Here is a 12,286-nt window from a genome sequence, read left to right as displayed (position 1 = left end):
TCAAGTGACATTGAGCCAGGTGACGTTGGAGGATACCTCTGCCGGATCCAACCCATATGCCTGGAAGAGAGCACCCCTGTCCTTCAGGTACACCTGTCTCCTTTGTCATTGGATTTCCATCCAGGGTGTAACATCCAAATACCTGCCTATGCACATAAAACCCAGTGCACAGAGATCTAGTTCACACAGCCAATTTCCTGGATGGAATCCAGCAATTGGCCGCATGATCTGGGCCTATGCATATTGCGTTTTACATGCGTAGGTAATATGAACTGTAACCTGCATTCGGTGTCTGAAGATGCCACAGGCAACCTCTGTATTGTGCTCTGGTCAGACCTCACCTGGAGTACTGTGTCCATTTCTGGGCACCACAGTTCAAGAAGGAAACTGACAAGCTGGAACGTGTCCAGAAGAGGGCAACCAAAATGGTCAAAGGCCTGGACTGGATGCCTTATGAGGAACGGCTTAGGGAGCTGGGTATGTTTAGCCCGGAGAAGAGAAGGTTAAGGGGTGATATGATAGCCATGTTCAAATATATGAAAGGATGTCATATGGAGGAGGGAGAAAGATTGTTTTCTGCTGCTCCAGAGAAGCGGACACGGAGCAATGGATTCAAACTTCAAGAAAGAAGATTCCACCTAAACATTAGGAAGAACTTCCTGACAGTAAGAGCTGTTCGACAGTGGAATTTGCTGCCAAGAAGTGTGGTGGAGTCTCCTTCTTTGGAGGTCTTTAAGCAGAGGCTTGACAGGCATATGTCAAGAATGCTTTGATGGCGTTTCCTGCTCGGCAGGGGGTTGGACTGGATGGCCCTTGTGGTCTCTTCCAACTCTATGATTCTGTGATTCTGTGGCATGTTCACAGATGAAAGAAAGGAAGAGCTTATTCACACATCACATATTAAAACTATGCAATTCACACCATTCTGGCAGCCGCCAACAAAGGATGGCTTTAAAAGTGGGTTAGACAGATTCACTGTCACCAGCGGCGACTCGCCGTGATGGCTGTGCCTTTGCTGTAATTGTTGCATGTCATATTCTCTAATGCAGACAAAGATATATCTCAGTGCAACCATGTCAAGCGGTTTGAAGATGAAAGTGAATCAAAACAATGTTACCAAAAAACCCCCAAACCTGCACAAGCAGGCAAACAGGAAGGGGGAAGAGCAGCTGCAGCAATGAGCAGGTAGCAGTGACCGTTGACTTGCCAGTCAGACGGCCAGTAAATTGACAGTTCACGGGTAATAATAATAATTTATTATTTCTACCCCGCCCATCTGGCTGGGTTTCCCCAGCCACTCTAGGCGACTTCCAACAAAAGATTAAAAATACATTAAAACATCAGTCATTAAAAACTTCCCTAAACAGGGCTGCCTTCAGATGTCTTCTAAATGTCAGATAGTTGTTTATTTCCTTGATAGCTGATGGGAGGGTGGGCACCACTACCGAGAAGGCCCTCTGCCTGGTTCCCTGTAACTTTGCTTCTCGCAGTGAGGGGACCGCCAGAAGGCCCTTGGCGCAGGACCTCAGTGTCTGGCTAAATGATGGGGTGGAGATGCTTCTCGAGGTATACTGGGCCGAGGCCATTTAGGGTTTTAAAGGACAGCACTGACACTTTGAATTATGCTAGGGAATGTACTGTGAGCCAATGTAGGTCTTTCAAGATCAGTGTTATATGGTCTCGGTGGCCACTCCCAATCACCAGTCTAGCTGCCACATTCTGGATTAGTTGTAGTTTCTGGGTCACCTTCAAAGGTAGCCCCATGTAGAGTGCATTGCAGTACGTAGTTCAAGTACTACAAGTAACTAGTTCAAGTACTACAAGTAACTAGAGCATGCACCACTCTGGCGAGACAGTCCAGCAAGATGCTCTTCATTTGGCAGAAGGGGGGCACAGTCTCCTGCCCTTCTCCACCCACCACCTGAGGCAGGTGGCCCAATGAGGTTCATGATTCATCCGGCCCTGTTAGCTGAAGAACCTGGGCATGGTGTTTATGTTTGCCTGGTTCACACATCCTACTAAAACTGTGGGTTGTTATTAAATGTAGCTTAACTATGGATTCTTTACTGTCTGGTGATCTGAAGCCATGGGCTGTTTCTGGCTTAGAAACCTTGGTTTGTTTTAACCATGGCTTGATGTTGCATCTGAACACAGCACTCTTCATTAACCATGGTTCGCTTGGTCACCTGGCCATGAAGTCAGACCAGCTGGAAGACAAACTTTGGAGAGCTATGCTATGATTGGTTTGATTGCCTGTGGAGCAACTCATCGTTAACTTGCGCCATGTGTGATCTAGGTCACTCTCCTACTGCTTGTGCACAACAAATCACCGAGGGCGGCACTTAATAATAATTTTTATTATTTATACCCTGCGCATCTGGCTGGTTTTCTCCCAGCCACTCTGGGCGGCTCCCAGCACATATAAAATCATAGAAAGGCACGGAACATTTAAAACTTCCTGATATAGGGCTGCCTTCAGATGTCTTCTAAAATTTGTGTATTTCCTTATCTCCTTGACATCTGATGGGAGGGCATTCAACAGGGAGGGTACCACTCAGAGGAAACTTATTAAAATTAATAGACCTAACTTAGTCGTGGTCATTAATTTCAGTAGGTCTATGCTGAGTAAAACATCGTTGAATGCTGCACAAATCCAACCTTTCCTTGTTTTCTTTTTTAACAGAGGCAAGCCAACTACACCAAAGAATCACCGAGAGTGTATATCACGCACCCATGAATTCATTCAGCTCCTCCAGGTAATTGCTGTCTAGTATGCTATTTTATAGTACGCTGTTTCATTTTTGAAAGCACGTGGGTGTCATACAATCCACTTACACTGCAAAGCATACCAGATATACATACATACATACATACATACATACATACTTTTAGGGTGGCGCTGTGGTCTAAACCACTGAGCCTAGGGCTTGCCGATCGGAAGGTTGGCGGTTCGAATCCCTGTGACGGGGTGAGCTCCCGTTGTTCGGTCCCAGCTCCTGTCAACCTAGCAGTTTGAAAGCATGAAGTGCAAGTAGATAAATAGGTACCGCTCCAGCGGGAAGGTAAACGGCGTTTCCGTGCACTGCTCTGGTTTCGCCAGAAGCGGCTTAGTCATGCTGGCCACATGACCCGGGAAAACTGTCTGCGGACAAACGCCGGATGTAAAGCGAGATGAGCACCGCAACCTCAGAGTCGTTCGTGACTGGACTTAATGGTCAGATGTCCTTTATCTTTTTATGCCACCTTTCCACAGTTCAAACCGTGCTCAAAGCTGCTTACAACATGGGGGAGGAGGTTTATTGGTTTGTTGTTGTTTATCTTATCTACTTTGTGGTTTTTATATTGTATTTTAATGTTGTGGAGCACCCTGAGATCTACAGATGAAGGGCCATATACAGATTTAATAACAAATACATAAATATATAAATGCATGAATAAAACAATATGGAACTGCAATGTGACAAAAGTCATGCTGCAATAATAATATAAATATAAATAATATAAATATAAATATATTTTATATATGAAGGAACGTCTCCACCTCCATCGTTCTGCCCGGACACTGAGGTCCGGTGCCGAGGGCCTTCTGGCGGCGGTTCCCTCGCTGCGAGAAGCCAAGTTACAGGGAACCAGGCAGAGGGCCTGGTTATATATATATATATATATATATATATATATATATATATATATATATATATATGAGCCAAGTGGAACAAGACACTGAAGGCAGGGAGCAGTTCTTCCAGGACTCATAGCCAAGATATAACCAGGACAACAGGAGAATTGCACCTTGGGTGGGGCTGCTTTGCATCTCAATTTGCTTTACACTGAGAGGCTCATGGAATATATACTGAAAACCAGGAAGGCATTTTCAGCCTGATTAAATTGATTAGCAACTTGGTGTGGGGTGGGAGCCTGTTGCCATCCCCTCGTTCTGCTTGCTCAACCCTATATATATATATATTGCTAATATCTATTGCTCAACTATTGCTAAACTGTTCCTTACATAGTGCAGGCACCTTTCCTCTGGTGCCTCTGAGCTGTTCGTCCCTGGTGTTCCCTGCTTATTGCTCCATATATTCTGCCGCCGTTGCCTGATTCCCCCCTCCTTTGCTCATGTACAGTGGTACCTTGATTTACGAACTTAATCTGTTCCGGAAGTCTGTTCTTAAACCAAAGCGTTCTTAAACTGAGGCGTGCTTTCCCATAGCAGCAGGGGACTCAATTTACAAATGGAACACACTCAACAGGAAGCGGAACATGTTCTGCTTCCAAGGCAAAGTTCACAAACCAAAACACCTACTTCCGGGTTTGCAGCATTCTTAATCCAAGTTGTTCATAAACTAAGCTGTTCTTAACCAAGGTACCACTGTATCTGCTAGGGACTCCTATCTCAGCCTCCACTTGCAGCCCCTTTCCCCAGTGGCCACTTCTGTTAGATCCCAGTTAGATTCTCCAGTTCCTCCTTCACTGGGCCCACTGCTTCCTCTGCCCTTCCTTCCTGGAGTGAGGAGACGTTCTCGGCTCGAGGGCCACATTTCCTCAAGGGCAACCTTCCAGGGGCCGCATGCCAGAGGTGGGTTGCGTCTGAAGCCGAAGTGGGTAGAGCGACAGGTCTAACTCTTAGCTTTGCATAGTAAAAGCCAGGTGTTTCTGCCTCCCCTTCCACACAACTCTCCATTTAAGCAAGCAAGAGGCATTATCAGAGCTCCAAGTTGCATTTCAGCCAGGCAAAAGCACTTGGGGAGGGTGCAGAGCAGGACTTTTGAGGGCAGGTGGTGAGGACTAGGAAGGGTCCTGGGGGCCAGGCAGAGAGGCCAGGAGGGCCCCTTAGGTCCACAGGCCTGCGGTTCCTTGCCTCGGTCCACTGCTTCCTCCTTTTCCAAATTACCTGGAAGAATGTGATACCAAGATGAGGGTCTGCCAGGCTGACTGTTGAGTACACTGCTTTATGGAAGTGAGTCGTGGGCAACTGACACCCGCCAGGCCCAGCAGTGATGCCTCAACACATTCCACATGTGTTGCATCAGGAAGATTTTGGGCATCCGATGGCAGGAGAAAGTCAAACAAAGATTGTGCTCCCCCAAGCCCACTTTCCTAGCATGTCTGCGACGTCGACGCTGGCTTGGTCCTGGAAGATGGCAGGATCCCCAAGGACATGCTCTAGGGGAAGCTGGCTTCAGGCACCAGACCAGCTCTGCACTACAAATATGTAAACGTGGCATGAAGGCTGCCAACATCATCCTTGCTGTGTGGGAAACCCTTTTGGAGGACCACAGTGCCTGGAGTCAGACAGTCAGGTTTTGGATCCACAGCAGCGACCACAAGAGGAATGACTACTGGGAGGAACGCAGAGAGAAGAAACGCCATGCATCACCAGTGTGTCTGCATCAGCAGAACTGGGCGCCTTCATCTGCCCCAGCTGCAACAAAACATGTCTCTCCCATATCAGTCTCTACAGCCACAGCAGGCGCTGCAACCTTCCATCAGTTTGACTTCACCCCCAAAGGTTCACTCCTCCATTGTCTCCCGAGACAGATGGATGCCAACCAAGTCCCACTAATATAGGGTGGCAATGACCAGGGCCAGAATAATCCTGGTCAGGCCACACAGGCCCTAAGTAACCAGAGGGAATCCATTTTATGCAGCCAGTAGAAGTCATCTCTGTTTCAGCACAAGAACAACATTTTGCACAAAGAGGCATCTAACCACACACAGCACTTCTAAGAAATTCTAGCTAAGCCACACTTTGTTCCATCCTGTCTAGCATAAACCACAAGAGCATATCCTGTAGAAGCTACATTCTGAGGGGGTGGGGGTGGGTAAGTTTTGTTATAAAAGCACTCTGTGTATGCCCATGGGTTGGGGCAGAATGAGGAATGGGTTTTTCCCTACTGCTCCATATTGTTTTGCCGACAAACCAATAATAAATTTGTTCAACTGCCTGAGATTTCGTCTGGTCAATTTGGGAAGCCAGTCATCAGAGAAGTGGAAGGTTAGGCCTGTGACAAAATCCATGGTAAGGCTTATGGCAAGGAGGAGAATGCACCGGTGCCAAAAGGAGAAGGCTAGGGATATTATTGGGAATCCAGGAGCCAAAGAGGCGGCCCAAATTAGCATGTGAAATGAAATGCCTTTGCCGAGTGAGTCTTCAGGCCAGTATTAATTTCCTTCAAAAGTGTTATTGTTCATCTAGACAAATAGGGCTAAAACGAAAGCAAAGAAATGGGGACGAGCTGCAGTGCTTGTCAAGCAGCAGAGACTCCCTTTCAAGGACTGCTGTTAATTTAGATCTCCATTGCCAGAGTGGTGTCTGGCATAGCCCAGAGAGCTTAAGATGTGTCAGGCGTGCAATGGACCAGATGAGTCAGAAGAGTGGCAAAGCAACGGCTGTTCTTTTGGTCCTGCTCCAGGGTCTGGAAGATGTTCCCAACTCTGCAGCGTAGCATTCCGTCTCTCTCCTTTGAGATCTGCCTGCAAGGCAGAAACAAAAGGTATATTGGGATAATCAAAAGAAAACAAACCAAGTGATGCAGGATTTTTTTTGGGGGGGGGGAGCAGTACTTTTGTTAGGGCGGGCAGAACCGATGTGATTGGTCAGTTAGTTCAGTATTTCTATTGTTTTACTTGATTTAGGGGGGTGGGAAGCTACGCCCCATGAAGTGATGCGAATGTGGTTCTGGAACAGGGAAGCCCAGTAATTCAAATTCACTAAGATTCAGCAAAAGGAGGAGCCAGAACTTCTGCTGCCCCACCTAGGGAAGGTGGCTAGTTTTAATTACTGTAGTTGGGTTTTACAGCATCCACCAAAATGCCCCACATGTGATCTGCTATGGCAGTTGTTTTGTTGACAGTCAGAGGCCAAACTTGCAGCACTCGAAACACCTCCTGGGATGGGAGGCACATCTTGATATAAGGCCATTCTGTTTCTGTAAAGTTAAAAAAAAAAGAGGTGGGAGGGAATTGAAAAAGCAAAGTACGGTATGTCTTTGGGAGAAGTAGGAAATATTGATTTATGCAGGTGGTAGGAGAAAAGAGTGACACTTCTATCAATCTGCAACTGGCCTCACTTTTTTATAATATTGGTATTTTATAGAAAGGTTTTCATTTATAGAGGAATAATGTGATGAAGGAAAAAGAAATGTGAATAGAAAGAGAGAGAAGGGGGAATTGAGCCTGCTTAGATGTCCACGTTTATATTTAAGATTGAGCAACACAGTTTACTTCAGGTTTGTTTGCTTTTTAACATCCATCTGCTGAAGAGATACCATTTCAGTCCCCTCTTCCCCGTTCACAGTGTAAACCCAGGTATCCATGCACAAATTGTTAAATGACAGCTATTTCAAGGGAGCATGTTTGGGACTAATGGGAGTTGTAGTTGACTGGAACAGATAGTTGTAGTCTGAAAGAGCCGGAGGGCCCTAGGTTGGCAAAAGCTGGTTAAACGCGATAGAGCCTATTTTTCATTCCAGTGGGGGACTTGGGGAGTCTGATGCTTCAAAGCTCGGTTTTCTCTGTTGTGTATAGTTTTACTCTGTTTTTATTTAGCTTTTAAAAAGCTTTAGCTGAAAGTTGTTGAATTTTTATATGAATTTATATTGAATTTTTTAAACCTGGTTATATTTCAGGTAAATCACATAGAGATTTATTTTGTATATAATTTTTTTACAGATCTCTTGTTTACACCGAGACGTGTATTAATTATATAGATAAATATAAATTATATAGATAAATTCCATGCATGAGGGGCACCCAGGGAGCATATGACCAACTAAGTGCAGTAGTAATGAGCTCAGATACAATCCTGACACACCATCTCAGAAATGTACGGGTCTGAAGAGGTGTTTAAATGTATGCCATTCCTCTTTGGGACCATATGGCACCAATTGTTTTATTGCTGCCATAAATTCTAACTGGGTAACATTTCTTCAGGGAAAGTGGCCTCGGGTTAGCAAGTTGGAAGAGCAATAAAGTGAACTGAGAAGTAATACCAGTTTGCTTGGACTTTGAATATATGTTTATTTTGGCGGTGGTGTTTGCGAAGAAACTGAGGCAGGTAAGATAAGATATCTTTATTGCCATTGTCCCCTTGCGGGAACAACGAAATTACTCGGTTGCTACATCCACTCAGATAAAGCATTCCACATAATCCAAAATTACAAAACCTAATTAAAAACAGTAAATATAATACAAATAACAAATAAAATAAGATGACTTCAAAGTCCAGGCTTTCCATTTAAGGCCAAAATCGCTCTAGAGAAGAAACTGTTCCTGAGACGGCTCATTCTTGCCTATATAAATAGCATGTAAGGGAACAGTAGGTCGGGGTGGCTCAGAGGCAACGGGTGGGACTAAAGACCTAAGCTGGCAAGGCAACCCCCGTAGGGGGTTGGACTAGATGACCCCCAGGATCCCTTCCAACTCTACAATCCCATGATTCAAAGTTGGGGTTAACTCCTTATTAGCAAAAGCAGGATCTGCACAGGAGCACCGGCCCTGATGAGCACAGCAACTCATCTTTGGCAGGTCTCGTCCCCAGGAAGCAGTTGCAAAGGCTGAAGGTCCCTGCCTGCCCATAGCTGCCCAAGTCGCCTCCTCTTCAGGGTTCCCCCCAAGGAATCTGAGACTGTGTCTGTGCATCGCCATACTGCTGCTTCACCAGCCTGATCATCTTCGATGCTGGCTGCCGCTGAGGAGGTGAAGCTTGCAATGAGTTCTCTGGGCCTAATTGAAATCAAGAGCTTAGCTCAGTCGGTTAGAGTGTGGTGTTGACAATGCCAAGGTTGCAGGTTCGATCCCCGTAAGGAACAGCTGCACATTCCTGCATTGCAGGGGTTTGGACCAAATGACCCTCGGGTTCCTTTCCAGCTCAATAATTCTATGAGATAGCAGGGTACGTTGAAGATGCAGGACTGTCTTATTCAGTGTCAAGCTGTATAATATATAAAAGGATGTCATATAGAGGAGGGAGAAAGGTTGTTTTCTGCTGCTCCAGAGAAGTGAACATGGAGCAATGGATTCAAACTACATGAAAGAAGATTCCACCTAAACATTAGGAAGAACTTCCTGACAGTAAGAGCTGTTCAGCAGTGGAACTTGCTTCCAAGGAGTGTGGTGGAGTCTCCTTCTTTGGAGGTCTTTAAGCGGAGGCTTGACGGCCATATGTCAGGAATGCTTTGATGGTGTTTCCCGCTTGGCAGGGGGTTGGACTGGATGGCCCTTGTGGTCTCTTCCAACTCTATGATTCTATGATTCTATTCTAAAAAGGTAAAAGGTAATGGTTCTCCTGACCATCAGGTCCAGTCGTGTCCGACTCTGGGGTTGCGGCGCTCATCTCGCTCTGTAGGCCGAGGGAGCAAGTGTTTGTCCGCAGACAGCTTGACAAAGCTGTGGCCAGCATGACAAAGCTGCTTCTGGCGAACCAGAGCAGCGCACGGAAATGCCGTTTACCTTCCCGCCGGAGCAGTCCCTATTTATCTACTTGCACTTTGACGTGCTTTCGAACTGCTAGGTGGGCAGGAGCTGGGACCGAGCAACGGGAGCTCACCCCGTTGCAGGGATTCGAACCGCCGACCTTCTGATCAGCAAGTCCTAGACTCTGTGGTTTAACCCACAGCGCCACCTGGGTCTATGATTCTTTAATTGAGAAAGGGGTTGCTCAGCAGCGGATTATGTGCTTGCACACAAAAAAGTCCCAGATCCAAACCTGGCATCTCATCCAGATAAGGCTGGGTATGAGTTTTTGTGTGCATGCACACTTCTAAAGATACCTGAAGTATCTGAAGAAGTGTCCATGCACACAAAGCTTATACCCAGAACAAACTTAGTTGGTCTCTAAGGTGCTACTGGACAATTTATTTTGACTGCGTCAGACCAACACCTGAATCTAGATAAGGCTGGGTAAGACTTCTGTCTGAAACCCTAGACAGCCACTGTTGGTCAGTGTACACACAGTAGATGGACCACATCCATACGAGTTTGCATCGCACATTCCCATGCAGTTCGTGTAAGCCACTTTGTACATGGACCAGGCAGACCTGTGAGCCACAGGTGTAGTTCTCCCTGCCACGTCTGCTTTGCCCCTTAGTTACCTCTGGTGAGTAACTGCAGAAAAGAGGAGGAAATTTTGCAGCAAGACACTACTGTGCCTTCCTACCTACCATTTCAGAGAGCAGCTACCGTATTGTGCTGGTGAGAGCAAGAAGGTTTTTTTGAAAAAAATAATTTTTATTAATTTTATACATACAAAAACATAACACACATATTCAAAAACAAAAACAACAATTATTTAAAGAAAAAAATACAATAAAACAATACACACAATAACAATACCTATAAATTCCATTTAACTTTCTTCTAACCTTCAAACCATTATTTCTGGGACTTCCCCAGGTCCCTCCTAAATGATTTCCTTTTCAAATCAACTTTAGCAGTTTCTTACACATAACTTTAAATATTTACCATAACTATCCCATCTCCTTTACCTCAATCAATTAAATTGGAATCATTTATCTATTCCCCCCCCTCTTCTGAGAGCAAGAAGGTTTATGCAGCCTCTATGCACATGAATTGGGCGTGGGTGAGCCAAACTGCTTGTGTGAGCAGTTCAGTAGTGGGGATGTTTTCCTTTGACTCCAAAGCAGTAACTGCTGTTGATTTGCATGTCCTGCACTCTGCTGAGAGCCCTGCTGGCATTTGAGCCCTGCAGTTTGTAAAGAAGTATAATGGATGCCTGTTCCAGAAGGCTGGCTGCGTTTCTGGTATCTCTGCACTACATGTTTAAACTATTTTAAACATTCATTCCCTTTCACCAGAGAATCCTGCAGCCTGTCGTTCCCAGAGGAAGGCAATAGAGATGGGCAAATATGCCAATTTCAGTTTCTCTCGTTTCTCCAGATTTAAGTTCAGTTTGGCGCATCAGTTAACAATAGAGTTGCCATATTTCAAAAAGTAAAATTCCTGACACCCGCAAAGTTGTTGAGCTTTTTAAAGGAAACTTAACCCTAACATCTTTTTGAGCTGTTTCCGCTGCTTTTCCCATCTGGTTTTTCCCTGCTGTACATTGGCGTTTCCCCTGACATTTTGCTGATTCGACGTATGGCAAACCCACTTAAAAAACTTTTTTTAAAAAAAATTCTCATGAAAAATTGTCAGCATTTTCATGCATGTATCTCCTGGTGTTCACATTTTTGCAAGCAATCTCCCTTATTTAATGCATTTTGGCTTGTCATTTTCACTTATATGTGCATAATTCACACTTTCCTCTAATATATGCTCTCTTTTTTTGTACACATTATTGGTTGGATAAGTTTTGCGTTGCGAAATTTGTAGAGGTGCAAATTTCAAAGGATAGCTTCATTCCAGTTCGTGTACTGCATCAAGAAAATGGGACTTAAGGAAGTTTGCATTAAAATCTGAACCAAACCCAAATTTCTTCCCCATCCGCTAGTGCAATCTGCTAATTTTGTGAATGGTTTCTCATCTATCTAGTTGGTCCACAGATGACTGAGCCTGGCTTGCTGCGCTTATTTATACTGTATTACCATGCTCATTATATGCCCAGCAAATTCTCTTCCATCTCTCATTGTACATTTTTACAGTCAAAAGCTCACTCTGACAGGAAGGTTTTTAACCTTCATGGTGAGATGGGGAAACTCTGCAACAAGAGGACCATTTCTGATGGTGCCACGAGGGCTGGGCTTTAGGGCAGAGGACCTGGGCAGGAGGGCCCCCAGATGTAACAGGGCAAGTGGAATAACAGGCACCCGGCACTCTGGAAAGGACCCTCCCCATAAGAGCACGAAGTTCAAAGTCTAGAAATGGCCTCAATGCACCATTGCACATCGATGCCCTTTTAGTGCCTATTTTAACAACGCTTGTTGCATTTCTTTTGTCTCTGAAGGTACGGCAGGAAGTCCTTGAGTTTGTGCGAGAACAAATCTGAGCTCTCAAGCCTGGAAATGTCCAACAACCGGGACAGGAACATCAGCCCCAACGCCAGGCAAAAAAGAGGTAGGCAGTGCAGAGACGGAAGAACTCTAAGGCAGAGACCGAGAGGAGATGGTGCACATGCTGTTTCTCTCTGCAAATTTCAGCAGCAAATTTCTCCTTTCTCACACCAGCAGTTTGACAAGAGGGCAGAAATTTGGGGTTCAAAGTGACCTGCGTGAACTGCAGGCTGCCTTCTGGTCCTGATCCACACTTTGCAGGCATAACGCACACAGGGATTTCCGGAAGCACCCTTGAATGACAACGCAGGGCTCGCCCTCACTTCTGCTTGTCCCAT

General features: G+C 45.4%; 1 protein-coding gene across 6 annotated transcripts in view; it reads left to right on the top strand.

Moving 5' to 3' along the window:
- The window catches only part of MCF2L2 (MCF.2 cell line derived transforming sequence-like 2), a 203,548-nt gene that overhangs the window by 165,172 nt on the left and 26,090 nt on the right, over positions 1-12,286 (top strand). For all 6 annotated transcript variants that reach the window (XM_088669225.1, XM_088669226.1, XM_088669224.1 and 3 more), the window contains exons 25-26: positions 2,684-2,756; positions 11,903-12,012. In XM_088669225.1, the coding sequence (XP_088525351.1) occupies positions 2,684-2,756; positions 11,903-12,012 (183 nt within the window). The remainder of the gene's footprint in view (positions 1-2,683; positions 2,757-11,902; positions 12,013-12,286) is intronic.

Source organism: Zootoca vivipara, chromosome 5 (assembly GCF_965207765.1).
Source record: "Zootoca vivipara chromosome 5, rZooViv2.hap1.1, whole genome shotgun sequence".
NCBI classification, from domain to species: domain Eukaryota; kingdom Metazoa; phylum Chordata; class Lepidosauria; order Squamata; family Lacertidae; genus Zootoca; species Zootoca vivipara.
This window is presented reverse-complemented; position numbering and strand designations above follow the sequence as displayed.